The 24,038-nt window shown below is 41.3% G+C and overlaps 1 protein-coding gene and 1 long non-coding RNA gene across 11 annotated transcripts in view; one reads left to right on the top strand and one right to left on the bottom strand.

The window, feature by feature from the left end:
* Positions 1-843: 843 nt before the first annotated feature.
* MEIOC (meiosis specific with coiled-coil domain) lies at positions 844-24,038 on the bottom strand. Of its 10 annotated transcripts, none has more exons than XM_028704961.2 (8): positions 23,930-24,038; positions 17,423-17,551; positions 13,646-13,806; positions 10,662-10,766; positions 8,316-10,161; positions 6,709-6,843; positions 4,092-4,272; positions 844-2,483 (listed from the first exon to the last, which is right to left on the bottom strand). In XM_028704961.2, the coding sequence occupies exons 2-8, from the start codon at positions 17,462-17,464 to the stop codon at positions 2,254-2,256; spliced, it is 2,700 nt and encodes an 899-aa protein (XP_028560794.2). In that variant the 5' UTR covers positions 17,465-17,551; positions 23,930-24,038; the 3' UTR covers positions 844-2,253. The 10 variants fall into 10 exon arrangements, with proteins under 10 accessions (XP_028560794.2, XP_028560793.2, XP_028560792.2 ...); XM_028704960.2 differs by lacking the exon at positions 23,930-24,038 and adding an exon at positions 19,050-19,202; XM_028704959.2 differs by lacking the exon at positions 23,930-24,038 and adding an exon at positions 18,752-19,005.
* LOC114583656 (uncharacterized) overlaps positions 22,871-24,038 on the top strand; it is a 64,697-nt gene continuing 63,529 nt past the window's right edge. Inside the window, exon 1 of the long non-coding RNA XR_003703562.2 lies at positions 22,871-23,315. This is a non-coding gene — a long non-coding RNA (uncharacterized LOC114583656). The remainder of the gene's footprint in view (positions 23,316-24,038) is intronic.

The following is a 24,038-nucleotide window of genomic DNA, read 5'->3' as shown; positions in this document are numbered from 1 at the left end:
CGTGACTCGCAATTTGACTTTTGCTTGATTTTTTGGCTGCAGGGACCACACATTCACTCCATAACACGCACAGACATTTCCCCTTCCTTTTTAGGAGAAAGAATCTGCGTGTTATAGAGGGAAAAATACGGTATTTATCTACTTGCACTTTGACGTGTTTTCGAACTGCTAGGTTGGCAGGAGCAGGGACCGAGCAATGGGCGCTCACCCCATCACGGGGATTCGAACCGCCGACTTTCTGATCGGCAAGTCCTAAGCTCTGTGGTTTAACCCACAGCGCCACCCGCATCCCATATACAGTAGAGAAGGCACTTAATATCTGAATGACAACTAATAGATGGCATTCGCATATCTTTGTAGGTGTAGCCCATAAAAGCCTGCCTAGGCATCTCATGGGTGATACTTACAGAGGGCATTCTGCCTTACAGACTTGAAGTTCTTTCTAATGTGACTTTCAGACTTCTGGAAGCTTGTAAATTTTACTTCAAAAAATGAAGTGGAGAGTATTGCCTTCTGTTCTAGTATGCAGCTGTCTATAATTTAGGTACAGATCGACAATTGTAGCCATCAGTCTTCCAGAATGCCTGTTTAACCTCAGCACCTACATCTTCACAAGAAATGGCTTGCATGGTTTCTAAAAGTTGTTCAGATCAGACTTTTGTCAAGTTGTTTAAAAGGGAAGGCATTCTATAATTGTGGTGACTCACGGTCAGTCTTGGAAATAATGATAAAACAAAGAGGGACATGATCGGCTATGAATATCCCTGGGTTGACATAAAACTCTTGATAGCAAGAGCCTGAATTACTTCCAAAGATAGGAGTACAAACGTAGAAACGGTAGCGTTCTTTTCAACAAAAAGCCAGTTTATTAGGCGAGAGTAAAGATAGTACAATATTTATTTTCATAACATGTAACGTATCAATGTCAAAACTCAACCCATCTTTGTGGCTACTATGGTATGGTGGTATGAGTTTGCTGCCTTATGAAGTTTATGTGGGCAGCATGGAAAGTCATATCAATGATCAAAATGGTCCCCTACAGTTTCTCCTGCAATCTCAATCAGTCCCTTACATCATCTAAAGGCAATTTGTAGTTTGATTACACTTTTTAGCATACCGGGATTTCTAAAAGTTGGAAGAACACAGATGTTTAAAATATCTGTGTACCTAACCAAGGGTAGATAAGTAAATTTTATCCAGACATTATGTATTTATCTTCATGCTAGATTGTTAAAACCCAAGATCTCCTGAGCCACATAATAACATGCTAATTGAATAAATTACTCACATACAATAAAAAGATCAGATATTAAGGAAAAAAACCAAGCATTCAACAGTGCTAAAGTATGCAGAAGCAAACTAAGAAAACAAAATATACACCAAACAATCTCAAACCGAACTGGCTAAAGAGTTAACGTCAAAGAAAGTGCACTTCAAAACTTCTTGATACCCTCTTTAAAAATAGTAAACCAAGGGTGTTAAAATATTCATTATTTCAGCTGCAGTGCAACTGCTAAAGGCTCAATTATATAAATGTAATTTTGATCACATTTAAATACTTTTAACAGATAATATTGATATTATTTAAAATAGGTACAAATGATTTTTGCAAGTTTTTTTAATGTTCCCTAACATGCATGGTTAGATAATGGCTTTATATAATATCACTAATTTAAGAAAATCTGGTCAATTTCTTTTAGATTCTTAAGATTTCAAATTCATAAATAAGTATTTTTAAATATTTTCATTTAACATTCATACTGGGTATGTTTAGCTTTGTTTCCTTCCTGTTTCCAGGTACTCATTGTCTAAAGAGAACAATTCTTTTTCTATCACAATCAAAACTTATCTGTTACTAGACTGCACACAGTAACATGTGACAGTAATTCAAATTCATTATTTGAAAACAGAATTACTAACGAAATCTAAAAGAACTGTATCACACAGGCAGAATGATCATTGCATATGCCTGCACTGTAGAATGGATTTAAGTTCTACTTTGGCAGTTTAAAACTTTCTGATTTATTTAACATAACGTTAGATCTGCCCAGTCAATATATTGATTCTGATAACATCAAAGGCTTCTTGGCTTGCGTTAACAGCTACTCAGCAGGTAGCTGCTGGGTTTAGGATAAGCAAACTTCAGTTCACATATCTCTTTACTTTTAATTTGGAAGGAAAGCTTTAAAAGTTCATTTACAATATTTAGTACAGTGCTATAATACATCCATATCTATTATCTCTATTTTTTCCTCAATGTTTTTTTGTTTCTCCCCTCTGGATCGCAGGGTTGCCACTATTCATCTGTTCATAGGTCTTATCTTCAGGTAGGACTAGCTCATGTAAGGCTTTTTCCACCTCCGCTGTTCCAGTTGCCGGGGTTGTTTTTGGCAAGGTCATCTGAAGAGCACACCACAGCGTAGTGCGAGCTTTGCGTGTTGCTGTGCACATCTCTTTAATGGCCAGCGCAAGAGCAAAAACATCTGAGATGGGAGGGAAACAATAGTTGATGTTGCTACTCTTTTGAAGTGTTCAAAATTGTGTACTTTAGCACAGAAAACTGCATTAATGTTTTGCTGCTTTCACTAGCTGTTGTACAAGAATAATTCCTGTCAGTTTGAACAGTGGTAGAAATGCAAGGTATGCAAATTATGAATGCCAAATACATATTCTCCCCCTAAAGGACGCAATCCACAAGGAACTTCTTCAAAGACTCAGTGAAGCAAAAAGGAACAGCTAAACTCACATTTGCGTTTTTGCATACCTCCCATTATTTCAATAATCCGTTTGCAAGAGATATTCAAGGAGATAAAGATTTCTGAGCTAATCAGTCAAGCATAATGTGAATGAAGCAGCTTTCCCTACAAGTCATGTAAACAATAACTGATAGTTGTCTTATAAAGGATAAACATCTCTTAGGGATGATGAAAGGCTGGGAAATCCTACTATTGGCAGGGCCTAGAGACTAAATTCTCCATGAAGTCCCTTGTAAGTAGTGAGTGCAGAAGACATCTGTGAGTACAAGTTCTTGCTCCTTAAAGGAGTTTGGGTCTCCTAATTCTCCTTAAGAGAGTGGTGGGGTTTTTTTTCCTGCATTCCACTAACATAATTCAGAGTGTTCCCATTACCACTGTTTCAGATGGCAGGTAAAAACAGGGGTAGGCAACCTAAGGCCCGTGGGCCGGATGCGGCCCAATTGCTATCTCAATTCGGCCTGCAGACGGTCTGGGAATCAGCATGTTTTTACATGAGTAGAATGTGTCCTTTTATTTAAAATGCATCTCTGGGTTATTTGTGGGGCATAGGAATTCGTTCATTTACCCCCTCAAAATATAGTCCGGCCCACCACATGGTCTGAGGGACGGTGGACTGGCCCATGGCTGAAAAAGGTTGCTGACCCCTGGGTAAAAAAGAACAGCACAAAAGAAGAACCAACGTACATGATGGAATACCACTCCTTAATTCCAGAAGACATTCTGGATTCATTGCATCAAGTAATCTGGCATCTCAACTCTGAACCTTGTACCAATGTTTAGCACTGTAATGAAAACCCAAAAGTGCCAGGGGAGATTTGCAGTATATGGCAGTAAGCTGATTTAGCAGTCAATACACCATAGTCAAAAGAATTTGCTTGCACAGCAATTCTTGGATTGTAGTGCTCAAATCATTTACAGTGGTACCTCGGGTTACATACGCTTCAGGTTACAGACTCCGCTAACCCAGAAATAGTGCTTCAGGTTAAGAACTTTGCTTCAGGATGAGAACAGAAATTGTGCTCCAGCGGCGCGGCAGCAGCAGGAGGCCCCATTAGCTAAAGTGGTGCTTCAGGTTAAGAACAGTTAAGTACAGACCTTCAGAATGAATTAAGTACTTAACCCGAGGTACCACTGTACTCCAAAGCAGCCTTGGTGAAATCCTACTGAATCTAATACTACTTTGGAAATTGTTATTTAGTACACAATGTGCTTACCCTTTCCTAGGTGTGTAAATTTCAAACAAATATTAAACATGCCTCTCTTATTTGGGACAAAAGCCCTAAAATGGCTCCAGGCAGAGAAACTGGGAGAACAAATATTAAAAGAAAAGTGCACCTCTATCATCTTGACATCTGGGAGCTCCTTGTCTTTGCCGATGTGAAGCATTGACAATTTCATCCTTTCTACGGGACTGCACAATGTGAATTGCTTCCAGATGCTTGTCAAGAGCAGTAGAGATGTTAGCATGAAGAGGAGAACTTCGCAGGCGTTCCATTTTTCCCAGCAGAGTCACAACCTGCAAATATTAAAGAACAGCAATTTAAATTCTTTCATAGTTCTCTTCCTTCCTATAAAGCAGTTCTTATAAGGTCTGTTGATGTCTGTCTATAAATCCACAGCTACAAACATCTCATTTAAATCAGAACCATGTAACTAGCTTTTGGTCTTGTGTTTCTCAAAGAGCAGATCCCCAAGTCATATAGCAAGATGGGGTTTTTAATCTAAGTGTTTCAAGGTCATCTGATGCAAATGAGAAGCTAAAGTTTTGAACCCTGTTGATTTCAAAATAATCTTAACATAAACCTATATAGGGTTATTAAGTAATGCTATCCTGGCACTGAAAAGGCTGATTCCTAATTCACTTTAACAACATACTGTAGTCTTAGACAATTCTAATGGGTATTTAGAACCAAAGCCATAATGTAATACTGAAATTTAATTCAGCTGTACACCAGTGGTTTAGTTAAAGGTTAGTTCTAGGAAATTACAATGCATTGCTTTACTGATTTTTTTTTAATTGTCAGTTTATCAAGGCACAATGCATAAATATAAAACCATGTTTCTTAAGCTACAAACTTTATCACCAGTGGTGGTAGATGGTCACTGGGACTTGTAGGGTGGGAATCATAGAAATGTAGAGTTGGAAGGTGTTACCAAAGGTCATCTAGTCCAACCCCCTGCAATGCAGCAGGAATTGCAACTAAGCACCCCTGACTGATGGCCATGCAACCTCTGCTTTAAAAGGGGCACAACACCAAATGGAGGTGGCACCAACTAATTCTGTTCCCATCCTCCTCTGCTAAGTTCCAGAAAGGGAAAACTGAAGCTAAGGGGGAAGCAGACGGCCACAGCCACCCTCTGGAACTGGTTGTAAATGAGAAGGCAGGTAGGCTTGGAGAAACCAAGACTGATGGGTGTGCTCTAATGTATCAGCCTTCACTGCTAATTACCCTCTTGAATCCAGCAAGGCACAACCAAGTTCTCCCCCAAAGTACAGCAAGCACTAAAATTCAAATAGCATAAATTCAAGGCACACTTCTGAATTGTTACATCCTTGTCCTCTGTTGAACTTTTGAGTTGCCTGTATGTATATATCAATCAAAACTAAATTCACCAAGGAAGGAAAAAATCCCAGCTCCCAATGAATTCTGTTATATTATTGGGTTTTTTTACATGAGAGAACCACATTTTCATGCCAGCAAAGTCATGCAGTTCTAAGGCAAAGAAATATATCTGGTTTAATTCAATGAAGGAACATATGGATTTGATTGGGGGCAAGGGAAGGAGACTAGGCTATAGGAGGTTTACCAGGTTGGCTGGGGGAACATACAGAAAACAGATTAAGAACTACACTGACAGCTTCAGAAAGGACAGTGCCAGGAGGTTTGGCCAGGAAAGCAATGGAAAAGTTGTGATAACCCATTTTGGATGAGGACCTCAAAAGAAATGCATGGTGAAAAAATGACCAGATTTCCTATGACTTTTCAGAAGATAAGCGCTACGTTGCTAATCTAGTAATCCAAAGTAGGTCAGAAGACTATGAACCAAACTACATAATCATTTCCCCAACTTTTTGAACTTTTCTGTTTTTTCCAGCTCCCTTTCTCCACTCCCTACAGCCAAATACCTTTTCTACAGTTGAATGTGCAGGTATTCTTGTGTGCAGCCTGCTGTAAGATGTGAGTTCATGTGCACTGGGTACTAATCCAATCTTTGCTTTACAAAACTGAAACAGGACATCTCTGATGCCCTCTAATCTACTACATCACTTCTCCCAACTTGCCTGGAACTTCAGCCCCATTAAGGTTGTCATATTTCACTTAGAGAGGTAATTTGAGATGGAGACAGGTTTAAGTGCCTCCTCCTTGCCATTTCTCAAGCAGCTTTTGGAGCAAAGCAAAGAAGAAGCCATTGAGCTTCCATTGCACACATGTAGTTTGGCCCTGTGTTTTCATTTCATTTTGTGTGTGATTTGTTCCAATTTTCAGGAATGGATGAAGTGGTCCGACTTTGGAGTGCGTTGCCTTTCTAACCTTTCTGCTTCCCAAAGGGCTCGAGGATCAGGAAAGGCACTGCTGGGGTTTCCTATGCTGTGAAGACCAGTCTAGTAGGAGTCTGAAGCCAAGAAGCAGACAAAATGTCTCCTTTTTTTAATCTGTCGCCTCTGCCAAGGTTTTGTAAATTGTAGACAGATAGAACTGGAATTAGGACTGGCTCTGCCTCACACAGAATGGAGTACACAAAGCTATTTTGCATTGTCCTCCCAACTGGAACAATTGGGAGGAAGAACCCATATGCGGATACCCTCCAAAAACCATATATGTTTTGTTCCGATGTTCAGGAGAGACAGAATTAGAGGCATACTTATGGGGAGCAGAAGAGGCTGATAAGGTCTTGGGCGTGAAGGGTCCAAACTAGTCAAAATTTGGTATTTTGACATTAAATAACTCACTCTGGCTTGTTCTCGTAACTGATCCACAATTAAGCGATCAACTCTGGATGGATTTGATGTCAGTCTTGGAATTGGAGTGTTGTTAGTACTAGACACTTTCTTCCCAGGGTAATTCTTGGCAAGAGCTGATTCAGTCTGGAAAAGATACAATTAATCTGTCATGTTAAAGACGGTAAATTATGGGGAGTATATTATAGGAAACTTGATTTATTCTTCTTTTGCGATACAAATGATGTGGATATCTACTTGAAACACAGCCATTAGTGGCATCTCAGTTGTGAAGCTAAACCCAAACTCATGAAAATAAAAAATAGTGTAGTAACCTATAGCACATATTTACAAAACTCAGCATCCTATTTCTAATTTGACAAAGGGTGTTGAGCTGGACTAGAATAATTCAAGATCTCAAGAAGCAAAACCCACCTGCAGCTGAGGTAGCAAACTGAAAACAAAACATAAATATTGTTACCCAAAGTATTGCAAAATAACTAATTGTTGCCATGCTGCCTGCAGAGAATAAGAATTATGCAGCATTCTGTAGAAAGGGTACAATTTAGATCTACAATGGTCAGTGTGAAGGTTTCCCTACTAATTTTAACAGACCATAAATTACATTCAGAGCCTTCAAAAAGTAAAATGGGCATATTTTAATGTCCATTATTTTAACTTCCAAACACCAATTATATTGGAACAGTGTTAGAACTAAAAACGTATCACAACAATTTAGAATATGCATTATGTATATACCGGATTGGCCTGAGTATAAGCCTGTTTTTTTACGAATTCCGACCGTGGAAATTTAATGTGCGGCTTAAATTTGCGGCCTTACAAAAATTGGCTTTTACAATATCACTGCTGAAACAGACATACAGTAAAACAGAACGGGTGTGATGTGAGTGCCTGCAGAATTTTAAGGGAGCAGTTTATATTCCGGGGAGGCTTCTATCGGGGCCAATACGGTAGGTCTTTTAACACGCAATCAAAGCTGCATCATACAGCTAAGTAAAGGATTTAGCTCCAGCAAGCACAAGTGACATTCTAAAATGCTACTATGTTGCAAAAAATGCAGGAATATGAGCTCAAAGGAGGCTGCTAGAATAGAATTGTGGAATGTTAGGAAAACTGTCAGAAGTATTTTTTTCGATTGGGCTTTAGAGGCTAGAAACTAAATTGCCTCTTGCCTGCAAATTCCATTCAAGTGGTCCACAAAAAGATTTTGCAGCAATCAAAACTATCAGTTCTTGGACCTGCACTACATTTATGTTTTCTGACAAGCTTGAGGCTGTTTTAACCAGGATCAGATTACCGAACAGTTTAACAAGACCCTGACCTCTCTAAAGTAGTACTGGTTTAAACAACTGTGCCAGCAATTTCCAATTGATCAGGACTGAAGACTGAGCAGCCCAAACCTGTTCCTTGTCTCTGGTCCTAGGCATTGATAATCAAGCTGTTCCTATAAGCTTAGCCTAATCTCTCTGTTTCTTAGATACAGTAGTAAACAGAATATTTGAAACTACTCAATATACTTATTAGTTTCAAAGATTCTGTTCACTGCTGTATCTACTCCCTGTTTTGTACTCCCTTCTGATATGCATGTTTCTTCTTACCTTTTTCCGTTCTTTCTCCAAAGCTCTCCATTGTTCATAACATTCTTCCAACCTAATATGAAGTTCACTGGCTGACCCACTCCTAGTTTTCATTGGTCTTTGAAATCCAAATGTTGGCATGAAGCCTGTGAAAGAATTGTCTCCGTACATCATATCATTAAAATAAGGGTACAAGTGGCTTAAATCATCATAGGAGAACAAATCATAGGAATCCATCAGGGGAATGACAGAATGCCCAAAAGGATGGGTAGATTTCAAAGGAAATCTGTTTGAATTAAGCTGTGGAACACTTGGACTGTGCCTCAAGTCACCCATCATGAAATTGTTTGAAAAGCAAGAAGCCTGAGTGCGGTTCACACGGTTACTGACAATATTGTCTCCACTTCCTTGCCTGTGACTACTGAAGTGACCTTGAGACTCCAGTAAATCTTGGTAAGTATTCTGTGACAGTCCATCTAGATGTTTTTGTCCGTCCTCGGCATCATAATGTCCATTCTGTGATTTAACTTGAAAATTGTGCTTGTTCACATTTTCAATGATCCCATATTGCTGCGTATAGTTATCACAAAAACCATTTGGTTTGATTTTTTTGTCAATCATGGACTCAAAAAGACTTTCTTCTGTTACCTTACCCAGTCCTTCTGTATGACTGGCAGACTGAACTCTGTCTCCAGCGTTGCTATCATTGAAATCAAAACCAGAAAATACTGTGGGGTTTTCTTGGCAATATTTCTGGAGCAACAAATTATTGCTTAAAGTTGCATTGCTTGATGGCAACTGAGAAAAATCATAAGAATGATTGGAACCTTTCGAACCAGCAGTTAAATGATTATTCAACTTTATCAAGGTGCTTTGATTCCGAATAGGGATGGAGGAACTGTTTTTAGTCTGTATGTTGATCCATGTTGGCCTTAGATTTGTGCCTGATGAAGAAGTTACTGGGTTTGTTGATAAGATATTCAGTGATTTGAAATATTCTGAATTTTCTGTAGCATTTGCAAAATCACCACTCCCCGAAACAGCTGTGTGAGATTTGAGGGCAAAATCTGATTTTAAACCAAAGTCAGGGGTAAATGAATTTTCATTCACAAACTGCTTTTCTGACATGAGTCCGGTAGTCTTTTGAAATGTAAAATTCTGCTGTTCTGAAGAGACATCTTCCATTTTCTTCTGGACAGCTGGCTTATTTTGAAAAAGTTTGCTATAATTATCAGTATCTAAAGCTGGTAACTCGGGTGTTCCACTTGGTAATTTTTTACTCTCTTGAACACTATAATTTGCATTTTTATTATGCTTTGTTTTATTTGGATGAGAATAATCCAGGTATCTACAATAATCTGCACTTTCACCATATCTACTAAATTGTGAAAGAAGCATCTCAGCTCTCTTTTGGTGCACCTGTGCATCATGTCCTTTAGGACCTACCTTATCCCTTCCATAAGCATAAGTATCTGCTCCTGATTCTTTTATTGCTTCTAAAAGACTGGTTTGTGGGGCAAAACATGTTTTCACATATGAATAGTCTTGAAACTGTGGTGTCTTTGCATTCTCATTGTTCTGAATATTATAACAGCTGACATGATCATTCCTGGAAGGGTACAGCCATTGCTCATCAATGTCGATGTTAGTGAGCCCATGGTAAAGGTCATCCACTTTCTGTTGCAATGCTACAGGACCAGCATGCATATACTGTTTGTCAGACACGGGCAAAGTTTCTCCACCATAAAAAGTCTGTTGAGGGATGGCTCCATCTACTGGCCTCTTTGCTTCCGACAGCAGGTCAGGGTGGTCTGTAAATCGGGTTGTGCTCACAGGCCATACTGATTTTAAGTTGGAGGCGCACGCCCTACAAGAACGAAACATAAACAGTTGCACAATTCCTTACATAGATTTTAACCTATTATACTAATCTTTGTTTTTACTTTTGGTATGTCCCATGGCCAGTGTGTTGTCAGAGCTATTGGTATAATTACAAATGAAGACTGTGAAAGCCAGAGACATGTATCAAGCTGGATCACACTAAACTTTTTTTTTGGGGGGGGGGTGTCAAAACCGATACTTGAGGTCTGCATGTAGTTGGCATACCACTTATTTAATGCACATCTTTATATATGAATATGAATGATGTGTAATAAGCTGTTTAAAGTACTTGCCCAAACCACAAATACACTAATAAAAAATGCAAGATTCAGGTTAATATGCATTACTGCCTTCTTGATAATGGCAGCAGAAATTACAAGCTTCCACTGATGGCAGATGCAGAATATTCTCAGTGGAACAAGAGCAGTTGGAAAAAGTGAGTAGATGTGTAGGAAATTACTATCCTATGTTGAATATGTTACCAACCCGTCAGCAAAATATGGCTGAGATTTATCTTGTTCTTCCAAGATGTTAGACACAAGTCCATATAAGTCTGTTTCACTGCCATAGTCATTTCTTTCTGTTTGAATCCTAAGTGGGGTGAGAAAAGTAGGTTAAGTATTTGCTAAGAATGTCTGCCTATATTCATATTTACATTTCTATTATTTCTAGCTATAACATTTGCCACCAAAAAAATCAACAATATCCTGGAACTGCAGCTTTTAGAACTGCCTGTGTTCCACAAAGATCTCACACATTAACAGATTGTTTGAGAGCTAGCATGGAATGTAAAGGCTGAATGTAGACCACTGAAACATTTCACCATCTATAAAAGGGGGAAGAGAATCAAAATCCCTTTAACCTCTTGACTGTGCTGCTTCCCAAACTGTCAAAGACCCACTTCACAACCATCATGTTGACTTGAAGCCCAACAAGTTCTTTTTTCGTTCAGATTATTTATAGTACATTGTACACCGACATATTATGAGAGCCTGCAGTTCAGAATTCCCGCAGACTATTATGAATGACAGCATGTTAAACCTGTCGATGAGTGGAATATACCAATGATTCAATAATTTAACTTGTCCGCCTCGCATGCAGACTGCGCATATTTGACTGCATGCAGACTTGAACCACATACAATGTGTTCATCCCTGCTGCAGGCAAACCCCAAGGACAGGTGTGGGAAACTTTTTCTGGTTGGTGGGTCAGATCCTTATCTCCCTACCCCTGCTGGGCCAAATCTGACAGATGAGCAGGTCCACCCACCTGTCACTCACCCATCATCGTGATATCAGGTGACACTGAGCTTTGACTTCAAAGCACAGTACAGGACTGTTTCAAAGTCTGTAAATAGCTCCGTGCTGCTACATGAACCTCTCAAAACAGGAGGTTCAAACAGCAGAGTGGGGCTGCTTGCAAAGGAGCTTTCAAACAGTCCCACACTACTCCTTGAACCTCTGGTTGTCAGAAGTCGAAGAAGCAGTACAGGGATGGAGAAATGGTTTCCACTGAAACTGCTGATAAACTGGAGGTCCCGCCCACCTGTGTTTTTCAGCAGTTTAGAACTGCTTACCCCTCTTGGAGCAAGGCTGCCTCTGCAACCCATCAGCTAATGGGCAGTAAAAACATGTCTTGCTGTAGCAAAGGAACAACTGGCAACTCATTTTAAGCTCCCAATTGTTCCTTTGAAGCCCTGCCCTTACCTGCCTCACACCTGATGTCATGTATGGAGCAGGTAGGCATGGCTTGCCAAAAAGAGCATGGTGAGCTAAAAGTAAAAGCCTGGTGAACCAGCTTCCCCACTCAAAGTTGAGGCAGCCCAGCTAAACAAGCTCTTGTAAGATTTTGGACAGAAGGAAGAAAAATGATGTTACTATGTTGTAAGTAAATCAACTGATAAACAGTGATGTGGTTTAACACAAGATGTTGAACTCAGGTAATTTGTATCAATTTTCTTATGCCCTAGACTGATCTTACTCGCCATGTTTATTTTACTTTAATAAACAAAGCTAAAAATGTGAAATTACCAACTTTGCCTAATACAGTATTTGCACAATGCTGTATTTGCATTTGGCTCCCATTCATTGTTGCTAATAAATATATGAAATAGAAAATTTCCATGGAAGAAAGAAACACTGGGAAAGTTTCCAAATAAGGGATCCATAGATTCAGTGACCTATCCCAGGATCTCAAGATCATCTAAATTACACCGCTATCCTCTGACATATGCTGTACACTAACCCACTTCTAGTGGTGCTGGCAAATTTCTCCCAAGCCAGGCTCAGAAGAACATTTCAGGGCACTGGAAAACCCACCTCAAAAGGTATAACTTGTAAAACCCTGTAATTCAACCATAGTGCCCTCTTTTGCCCAAGTTTCTTGAAGAAAGATGATATCATGTGTTTGCAAATAGGTACAGAAATCACTGTCTTGGGTCTTGTTCGGCCACCAAAAGGAAAGGTATGTTTTATAGCAAATGTCGAGAAACTTCAGCCATCTAATTCTAATCATTCATTGCCATTGGCCATGCTTGCTAGGAGTTGTAGCTCAACAATATCTAGAGGGCCAAAGGATCCTCACATCTATTTTACATACTCCAAACTTCCTCTCCCACTCAAATAAAAATCTGCCACTCCTCTCTACACCCTAAAGCCATCCCTGCTACACACTCTGAACATTACCCTTCCTTCCCACATTCTTCCTTCCCCCATCAGTGGAAAAACAACAGAAGCACAAATAATTTTTCTCTTCCCTCGCTTGCTCCCCTCTTCTTTTGCCCTCATTGATGTGTTGCAGCAGATTATACCAAGTGTGATGGGGGTGCAGTGAACTATGGAAGATGCAGTTCATGCAACTGCAGGAGCTCTAGAAATAACTACAGCCTCTGTTAGACTGAGGGGGGTGAGAAAAGGAAATAAGTATTTCTTTTCAACTCCCCCATAGCCTCTGCTGCTCCTACCAATAACATGGGCAAGGGGAGTGTGGTTGGGGTATAGAAGAGGGTATAATGACCCCTTCTTGAGTTCTAAATTTGGCTCAGGATTTCCACACCCACCCACTTCACAGGGGTCACTCATTCTCATATGCTATAAATAGGTGGTAAGAACAGAATGAAGTGGCTGATGCCTGACGGACACCTTTACAATATATGGAACAAATCAAAGCAATATAAATTAAAGAAAGTGAGCATAGCTGTATTCTACACCAAAAACTTCTGAGTTGCTAGCCTGACCTGAAAAGAACTCAATTCTGACACCAAATATAGAGTCAAGATGGATTCTGAACATGAAAAATAATAACCCACCATTCACAAATTCTCTCCAAAAAACACATCATGTTTTTGGGACATGTATTGTCAATTTGTACCCTTCAGTCCTGTAGAAATTAGCAATTAATGCAATGAAAATAAGCAAACTATTTACCATACAATTTTCTCTTCCTAGTCATATAACAGTTAAATTATGTACCTGTTCTTTACACTAATCTGAGAACTAGGGGGTTGTTTAATATCATCTGCATATGTAGACCATGGGACATAGAAAAGAGAAGAATCAGCGTGGTTTGCACATTCAGAAGCTGTAGAAATTGAAGTACTGTAAGTCTGCCGTAAGTCTACATTCTCTTCACTCTGTATTTTAAATTCAAGTAGAGAAAATTAATATTAAAAATATTATTTATTTTACTGCATTAATTTCATAATTAATTTCCTAAATTGAGAATAAATTGATTGGAAAGGACCAAAGGCCATCAAGTTCAGCTAATTGATTCCAGACAGTACTAGTCATCCCCATGACTACTGCAAAGGAGCCACATCGCGACACACTAAAGAGCGATTACTCAGCCACTTTGACGGGTGCAGGCACGGGGACTTTTAACCACAAATATAGCTACATTTTGCTTTAAAACCCGAGAGTATTTCCCCCCACAGTTCCAGAGATAATGTTCCCAAATTTAACATACTTCTGTTTTCTAGTTTCTAAGAAAACCAGTAAACAACACTAAATAAAATGTGTTTCCAAATTAATCTCTGAGGTAGGAGTAAGTTATTACTTCTGCCAGTTAAAGGGAATTTGTTGCTGAAACTTAACACAATTCAGCAGGATTTTGCATAGTGGAAGATAATTTATACTTGTTGGGCTAAATTTTATTATACAACACTTTGTACTATGGGGAATTCTATTTGGATTTCATTTATTACTAAAGAATCCAGTGTGCAATCAGTTTTACTTGTGTAAATGAATAAAGTATGGCAAGGTGATATGTTCATCATATGACCCCAATGAAGTAATCCTAATCCACAGTTTTGTATACTGGATGCACGAAAGTGTGATGTCCAGGGAAAACATCCAGCAATAGAGTAATGTGTGTAACGCTGCATGCCTAAGCCCATGTGGTATACAACACATTCTGTCTCCATGGGAAATATAAGCTTTTAAGTGCACTGTGATGCCTGATCAAAGTAATTGAAAATGAAAACTGAGTTATGCCTTATACATTGAATTTTAATTGGTGAAATGATTGCTTGTTCAGTTTCCATGACTGTTCATTCACATAAAGGTAAGGTAAAGGTACCCCTGCCCGTACGGGCCAGTCTTGACAGACTCTGGGGTTGTGCGCCCATCTCACTTAAGAGGCCGGGGGCCAGCGCTGTCCGAAGACACTTCCGGGTCACGTGGCCAGCGTGACAAGCTGCATCTGGCGAGCCAGCGCAGCACACGGAACGCCGTTTACCTTCCCGCTGGTAAGCGGTCCCTATTTATCTACTTGCACCCGAAGGTGCTTTCGAACTGCTAGGTTGGCAGGCGCTGGGACCGAACGACGGGAGCGCACCCTGCCGCAGGGATTCGAACCGCCGACCTTTCGATCGGCAAGCCCTAGGCGCTGAGGCTTTAACCCACAGCGCCACCCGCGTGTCGTTCATTCACATATATTATCATTTATACAGTGCTTTTAATGAACAAAATATTTTACAATTCTCTTTAATGTTTTGAAAAATGAATTTGAAATATTTTCTAGTTCTATATTCTAGCATCAAGTCTAACAACCTATACCAACTGCTAAGGAGCTAAAGAGACAAGACTTGTATAAGACCTAAAGCAGGTTTTATTTCAGGCTTTTAAATCATTTTTTTCCCTATCAGAACTAAGTTTACATTACTTTTCCATTAAAAATCCCTCGTTTCCCTCACACAAGCTTTCTTTATTTGTTAAACAAGTGAGAATCAGATATACTTGCCAAACTACTATACTTGGAGTAGATTACTCCAAGATCTTTCAGAAGATAGTAATCTACCTTCTGCCCACCTGAGCTAGAGAATTCATGGCTAAGTGAGAATACGAAAATGTTTGAAGCAGCTATGGTTGCACAAATTCATTATGGACAATCTGATAAGTAGTACCTTTTAATATGCAAGTGTTAAACTGAATTTGCTAAGCCTTTCTTTTAAATCCCATTAAAAGTTAGGATGCCTGTAAATTATCTATCAAAACTGGATGGTTAGCTGAGAAGCAAATGGAAGATAGTTAGCTATTCAGAAATTTTATTTTTAAAGGATATATTATTTTATTTGCAGATGCAGTCAGAAGGGAGTTAAGATATTGTGTACTACTCTCTCACTGAAAGATGGGGCTATTTATTAAATTTATTCCCCATCTATTCTTCCTGAAGAGTACTGAAGGCAGCTAACAACATAAAACCCATTGAGACAATTTTCAATAATTAAGGATTAGTTATAGAAACCACAGTGCCTATCCGCTTCCAATGACCTTAAGAAATAAAAATGTTTTCAAATTCTTCCTGAACATAGCCTTGCAAAAAGTATGCCTGGTCTTCCTCAGAAGGGTTTCAGAGATGGAGTACTGCCAGAGAAAGCCCTTTTGTTTGTACACTGCTAGCCATCCATGGTATGGAGAAATATGAACCTTCCTCTCTATATCACAATTTGTATTTGTCTAGCACTCCATACAATAGGTAGCCTACTAGGACAGTTGATATAGTTGTAGCTCTACAAGAAAGTAAGAGGTACCCTCAAATTAGCTCAAACTAAATGACCATCTAGTTAACAGAGCAAGAAAGCAACAGCCCTGCCACACTGTTGTCCCAGAAACAGGTATTCAGTCAAACACTGCCTCTGAACCTGGATCATCAATCTACAGGGCTGAATCAGCACATCAGCTCATCAAACTAGAGGACATGGCACCACACTAATACAGCAATTGGGGGTGTGAAGATAATTTAAAAGTAAGTAAGTCCACTATTCACTGAAAACATTGGATACTTCTACTAGACGCCCAAGCAGTGTTTGGGGGGGAAAGGAACTATTTACCTTTCAGAACAGCTTGAAAGCCCATACACACCACTCTGGAACTCCTTGGAGAACTTGCACATTAATAGAGTTAACTGCCATTCAAACATGGGCATATGTTTTTTCACCCAAGTTTTCAAATATGTTTAACTTAAAGTTCAGCTAGAATGAGTTATGTACTTAGAAGTGAGTGTTGAAATGTAACACATTAGAAGGGGAAATATTTCATGTAGTCCCATTCTTTCCAAGTTCTTCTGGATATGACAAGAGACTGAATATAGACGGCTGCCCTCCTGGATATCATCATACGACACAGATGATAAGGAAATGAGCATTATGAGTACAGCAGGGGTTCCCAAACTGTGGTCTGCAAGCTGCATTCAGGTGGTCTGCAGCGTGTCTGAATTTGTGGCTGAAGGTGGAAGATGACATAGCCACTCCATACTGATTTTTAATTGTATTTTTATTTCTTCTTTTATTTCTTATATTGTATTTTACTGGACTACAATTTGAATCAAATACAATATATAAGAGCCAAAAGAAGCAATAAAGGTAAAAATTAAAAATTCTACAGAATCAAGTACAATGTACTGCAATTTCTACAACAGGCATAAAAATAAGCTCAGGAATTTTCAAGTTGCCCTGGAGGGTGGGAGTTTGGAAACCACGGAACTAGAGTAACATATAAAGAGCGTATCCCGCCCCCCCAACATGATACTTACTTTAATTTATAGTACCCTGTTATTACTCAAGTACAGAAATCACATGAGAAGCAGCTCTAATGCATTTCAAATACAGTGTTTATTATCAGGCCAGTAAAATCAAATAGAACCATGCTAATAGTGTAATGCTAGTAATGTTACATAATGCTTTATTATGAAAACTCTCTAATGTATTTCTAAAAGAAAATTATCTCAAGTTGATAAAAAACTGACTGAACCTGCAATTTGTAGCAATCATAGAAGGAGCTGCAACCTGTCATGATAACGTTATTGAACACATCCGTCAGTCTTCCACTGGACTCTGCACTATTCAAATAGCGGCTGGTGCCTCTGAATGCTACTTTGGGCTGAGACAAAAAAAGTGGAAAGACAAATTAACCTACATCTAAATTGTTTGTTTTACAGATTCCAACATCCCCCCCCCCTCGGATTGCCTACACACTGCATTATTATGCTGAGTTTGAGAGAACCAGTCTATTACATACACACCCCTCCCCATTTCTCATAAGTATCAACGAGCCCTGATCTGCAATCATATATATATATATATATATATATGAGTAGGGGAGAAACTACACAGGTGCCTTTGACTCTCTCAAATTCTGCTTTTCGGGAACTAAGCCGACTGAGAGCCAAACAGGTGTCGCTGTTCTGAAGGCAATCATTTCTCTGCCGAGGAACAACTGAGAAATGGCAGGCAGATGAGGGGGGGAAAGTGTGATGTGAAAATAAAAAAATAAAAAAACACACGGCTTGGCCAACAGTTGGTTCCACACAACCGGGTGTCCCGGTTCTGGTATCCCAGGGCCACGCCGAACTTGTCGAGTCGTCCGCTTCCCCAAATTCCTCTGCACTCCCGCCTTGCTTCCTCAGGCTCCTCAGCCCGCGACACCCGTTTCTCCTCGCTCTCCCCTTCCGACGACCCCTTTCCACCACCCCTCCACCTTCCTATTCAAACCTAACTCGGAAGAGCTGCTTTCCCACTCTCTGGGGAGGGGGAGCCCCACCCGTTTCAAGACCCCTTACTCTTTCGACAGCGCCCCCCGCGCCTCAACTCCTCGCCCCCTCAGCGGCACCCTTGGGCCCTTCTCCCCCCTCAGCGACCCGCGCCCCTCAACCTACCCGCCCTAGAGAGAGCAACCCCCGCCGCTTGCTCTCCCTCCGCTCGGCCACCCCCTCACCTCCATCCCCTTCCCTACACAGGTTTAAGGGCGCCTCTCACTCCACACACACCCGCCCCCTCTTCAAGGGAAACCAGGGGCCAAAGAGGGGCGTCGCGCTGCCCCCGCCATGACCGCGCAAGGGGGCGTGGTAGCTCCCTTCACCCTGCAGCCCAGACTGGCTCTGACGGCGCTGCGAGAACAGCCAAGGCAGCCGTTACCAAGCCTGACAGGGAGGGGGGAGGGGAGGGGACGGCCGGGTGGCAGAGAAGGGGCCCGCCGAGGTTCTCCCTCCACCGCGCGATTGGCCAGCACCCGAAGCCGGGCGGCCAATAAGGCGCCGACTTTCCTCCCTCCGCTCCCTTTTCTCCTCCCCCGTAGGCCCACCTTCTCCTCCCTCAGGTCTCAAGACATTTAACCACGAGGGTATGGAGCTCAGGGCCACCAATAGAGGGCGAGCCCGAGGCAAAAGTGTGATTCCAGCACGCCTCCCCTCCCCCTTGCTCGCGTTAACTGGCGGTTGCCGACGTCCGTCTCTAGAGAGGTGGGCCAATCCCATGTTCATATAGGGCACACCACCGCCTTCTCCTCCTCCTCCAAACCCTCAGATCGGCTTGTTTGCGCATTGGGCAGCCCGCGCGTCCAATCCCAACCTCTCCGTTGTTTTTTGCCCCTTTCCGCCTACCCCATTCAGCGGACCGAGGGGCACCTGGCGCGCGATTGGACGCGTCGCCGCCTGCCCAATGAGAAGCCGGGAAAGTGGTTTGTTCACCCGGTGATAAGCAAAAAGGCGGTTGGAGTAGAAGCTTCAAGCCTTTTCCCGCTCGAAAAAAATAAAGGGGGCTAGGAGTGTGAGGGGGAAGCAGCTTGAGGAAATATATGGTGGGATTGAGAGAGAGAAGCGGGTAGATTTAAAAACTGAATTTTAAAGAACTGAACAAAAATTAAAAAAAAAAACCTGAGGTAAACCCACAGCTGGTGAACGCGTAGCATGGGGGAAGGGGAGCTGTGAGAAGGACTGAGGAAGGAACAGGGCTGTGGTGCAGTGTTTGTGCCTGCGGGCAAACGAGAGATTTCGCTTGGGCTACTAAGATTCAGCCCTATATTCTCCCCACCCCCCAAAAAAATAAAAATAAATGTGAAAAGGAAAGATGTTGCATATACACTGTGTGCAGGATTTGATATGGGGAAAGTCCCACTGCACCTTGACCATTTTAGGGGTCTCCACAGGGCCAGAGACGAGTCACATAAAAACCTAAGAGAGGCTTGCTGGGTCAGGCTAGTGGCCCAACTAGTCCAGCATCCTGTTCTCACAACCAGATGGCCATGGGAAACCCGCAAGTGGGACCTGAGCGCATGAGCACTCTCCCCTACCGTGGTTTCCAGTATTCGGAAGGATACTGCCTCAGACCTTGGACGTAGAATACAGTTGTTATGGCCAGTAACCACTAATAGCTTTATCCTCCTAATCCTCCGTCACTGTCCTCATGTGGGAGTGAGTTCCGTAGTTTATGCACTGTGTGAAGAAGTGCTAGTACTTTATTATATCTGTCCTGACATTCAGTTTTGCTAGGGTCTAATGTTATGAAAGAAGGCAAAAAAACCAACACCTTCCACATATAATTTTATAAACTTCAATCGTGTCACCTCTTACTTGCTTTTTCTCTGAACTGAAAAAATCCCAAATGCCGCAACCTTTTCTCATAGGGAAGTTTCTCCATCATTTTGGTTGCCCATTTCTATACCTTTTCCAACCCTCCAATATCCTGTTTGAGGTGAGGTGTTGAGAATCATACACAGTATTTCAAATGCAGTTGTGATACAGATTTATATAACATGGCAGTTTTACTTTCAATTCTTTTCCTAATAACCCCTAGCACAGAATTTGCCTTTTCCACAGCTGCCATATACTGGGTCAACGTCTTCAAGCTAGCCACTGTGACCCAAGGTCTTGTTCCTGGTTTGTCACTGCCAGGCCCCATGACACCTTCATCCATTGCAGATAATTAAACATCCTGTCTCTGTGTGAGCATTTACAAAAGGATGCTGTGGTTACTAAGACCCAGCATGGGTTTCTCAAAAACAAGTCATGCCAAACAAATCTCATTTCTTTTTTTGATAGAGTTACAGGCTTGGTGGATTAGGGGAATGCTGTAGACATAGTGTATCTTGATTTCAGTAAGTCCCCCATGATATTCTTGGAGAGAAGCTGGTAAAATGAGGGCTGGATGAGGTAACTGTTAGGTGGATTTGTAGCTGGTTGACTGTTGTCTAATGGAAATGTTGCTTGTGTTGGTGGAGTATATATTAACCCCTTCAGGACCCAAGTGGGATTCGGCACAGATATGTTCAGTACCGACTAGTATCTCCTCTATCCTGTAGCATGGATGGGGCCCTATGTGCCACCAGTATCTCCTCTATCCTGTAGCATGGATGGGGCCCTATGTGCTGGTCTGAAGTATATGCAATTATCTCTGAATTTCTGTCCAGCATGACACCCACTGGGCCGCATATGCCTGCAGATGTTTTCCTTGGTGCCTCTGGTGTCCTCCCCCCCACACCCCCACAGCCCTGAAATTAGACATTATATTGTAGTCCTTTTAGGAACCCAGATCTCAAGCCACTTAGGGCTTTATAGGCAAGTACCGATCAGAAGGTCGGCGGTTCGAATCCCCGCGACAGGGTGAGCTCCCGTCGCTTGGTCCCTGCTCCTGCCAACCTAGCAGTTCAAAAGCACATCAAAGTGCAAGTAGATCAATAGGTACCGCTCCGGCGGGAAGGTAAACGGCATTTCCGTGTGCTGCTCTGGTTTGCCAGAAGCGGCTTAGTCCTGCTGCCCACATGACCCAGAAGCTGTATGCCGGCTCCCTCGGCCAATAAAGCAAGATGAGCGCCGCAACCCCAGAGTCAGTCACGACTGGACCTAATGGTCAGGGGTCCCTTTACATTTACCTTTACCAGCACAGAGCCGAATTGTGTCCATAAACAGAGCAGCAACCAGTGTAGCTGTTTAAGAACTGGCAAGGTAAGTTCAGTGTAACTAGTCCCAGTTAGTAGCCTAACTGGTGCATTCTGTACAAACTGGAGTTTCTGGGGGGAAAACCCTGAATGGCAATCCTCCATAAAGTGCACCGTAATAAAGTTCCCTAGAGTTTACCAACACATCTTTTGCATTTATTTGTGCAAGGGGACTCATGAGTGATCCTGTCACCACTTAGACATACAACTGTGATAGGATCACCACTTAGAGAGTGTAGTAAATTTGCATAGCATCCTGACCTTTTTAACCTCTGTTGGTCATTTGTCTTTTCTGGCCTCTCTCTCCATCCATTCTCTCATACCTTCTGTCTTCTAGTACTAACAGCATGCCAGTACCATGACACACAATGCAGAAGTTAGAAGTTACTGTAATAAATTTGGGTGCTGCTTTGTATAGTTTACCTATGTTAAACTGATTTTAACTATTTTTATGCATATTTTTCAATTAATCTCTTGAAACATGGGGGAACAGTTAAGAATCTGTGAAGTATATACTGTACAGGCTGGGAATCAGAACAGACAGCAGATGGTGCTAGAAGCAAAGGCAAATTTTAGTGCTTGAGTCTAGATTTGTGTCTAATCCTTTTTTAAACCATCAGTATAGGAATTTTCTGTGAGCATCAGTTGGGAGTTGGCTAGGTTTTCCCAGTTTTTCTGGTTTTGCCACAGTATAGAGCATTGAAGTTCTCAAACCCAGATTTAAGGCCTAATCAATGCAGAATTAGATGCACTTACGCACACATTCATACTCAACTTGGCTGCCCCCAAATCCTCTTACTCTTCCCCACTTCCTCACAAACAATATTTTGTAAATGGATGTGAAAATAACACTGCCTGCCCTATAAAATATGTACAAATTGATCCAGAAATGGTGTTGCTAGTTTGAGACAACCTGGCTCAGTTTGTCCACAACCAAGTTTTACCAGTTAAATCCAAAAGTATTGTAGACTTCCCAACTGCAAAAGAACGGGCTCCTCACCCTGCTTCAGAGTTTTAGGCAGATTATGCAAACTGATAGTCCTTAGTCATGTTCCAAAGACAGAGTGGCAGAATGTGCTGTCCAGGTTTTTTCCTTCTGTTTATTACCAGTATTTATAGATTTTAAGAACAACAGAGCTCAGGGTGGTTGCCAAAAATCCAAAATATAAAAATAAAACAAAATGAAATAAAACACTAACTAAAATCACTTACAAAAACAACAGTAAGAAAACACCCAACTTCCAAAAGTTTGGAGAGGCTAAGGAAGAACACCAGTGGGTTTTTCAGGGGAGCATGTTATCACACTATCGCAGTTCCGGGAGACACTGCAGAAGAGACGAGGTTCCCGATAGATGATAATATTTAAGTGGACCCAGATACAACCTGTAACCATTACAAAGTTTTCAGAACAGGTGTTATAGGTTATTATCTAGCTTAACCATACCTGTCAGGAGATGGGTGCTGATGTTTTATACTATCTGCATTTCCCAGACCGACTTCAAAAGCAACCCTCCATAAATCTCATTGCAGCAGTCTAGTCTGAAAGACTCTTAAGGCGTAAATGGCAATAGCATGATCATTGTCTACCACTAATGGGAGCTTTTCCCTTTTCTTTACACAACACTTGGAGCTCCTCTCTGGAAATTTCTCTTCCCCCTTACATGCAGGTACAAAAGTATCCGAGATACATTTTGCTGGCACAAGAGAGCTGCACATTTTCAAGAAATGCTTATCTGTAGAACTGAAATACTTGTGCTGTACCCTATACCTACAGACTTTAGTCCAATCAGTAACAGACAGACAATTCACCTGTTCTCTTATTCTCTAGGCCTCAGAATTGGAACCAAGTTTGCAGTCCCAGAGGGACATTGGCATTAGGAAGAACTGAGAAAACAACTGTGAAGAAAAGCAAGGAAAGCTGGAATGGAAAGAGGTATGCTTAGCCTTAGGAAAAGAAGATTAACAAAGAAGTCGTTTGCACACTCCCCCCCCCCTAAGTTCCATTGTGTTAAGCAGGACCTACTGCTGAGCAAATGTATCTAGAATCAGAGTATGAGTCATGGGTGGGCGAAAGAAAGGTTTTTTTAAAAAACAACAACAACAACAACAACAACCACCTTGATTAGAACAGGCACTCATTTCATCTGCCAAAACTGGGGCAAGAACAAACACAAGGGATTTAAGCATTGGGTTCAGGATCCTAGATTTACTTACCGTATATCTAAATCCTACCAGGGCAAGTTGGGAATAATTGCAATTGCATGGCTCTAAGCATATGATTTCAATCAACTCAATAAGTTGCCATGGGGTAAAAAAGAAAAGAAAAAAAGGATATAATCTGCAATTATTTCACTAGCAAAAATGGTCATCATTATAGCAGGTTCTGTGTGGGGAGGAGGGAGGGTTTGTATGCTGTGAACCCCCATAGAAGGTTTCAGCGTTCTCCTACTCAGCCCCTATCAGGAGAGGTTGGGCCATCTAATTTCCTGTGGGGTGTACTTTGAAATTAAGTGGGACCTACCATAAAATGTTGCTGTGTATCCTCACCTTACAGCAGAAGTGTTTTTCTCAGGTTTCTGCCTGCTAGCCAACCATGCCCTCTCTCAGGATACTATAAGAAACAAGGAGTCGAAGCAGGCCTTTCCACTCCTCACTC

This window comes from Podarcis muralis, chromosome 13 (genome assembly GCF_964188315.1).
Source record: "Podarcis muralis chromosome 13, rPodMur119.hap1.1, whole genome shotgun sequence".
Lineage (NCBI taxonomy): Eukaryota > Metazoa > Chordata > Lepidosauria > Squamata > Lacertidae > Podarcis > Podarcis muralis.
Note: the sequence above shows the minus strand (reverse complement) of the source record. Positions and strands in the feature narration are given on the sequence as shown.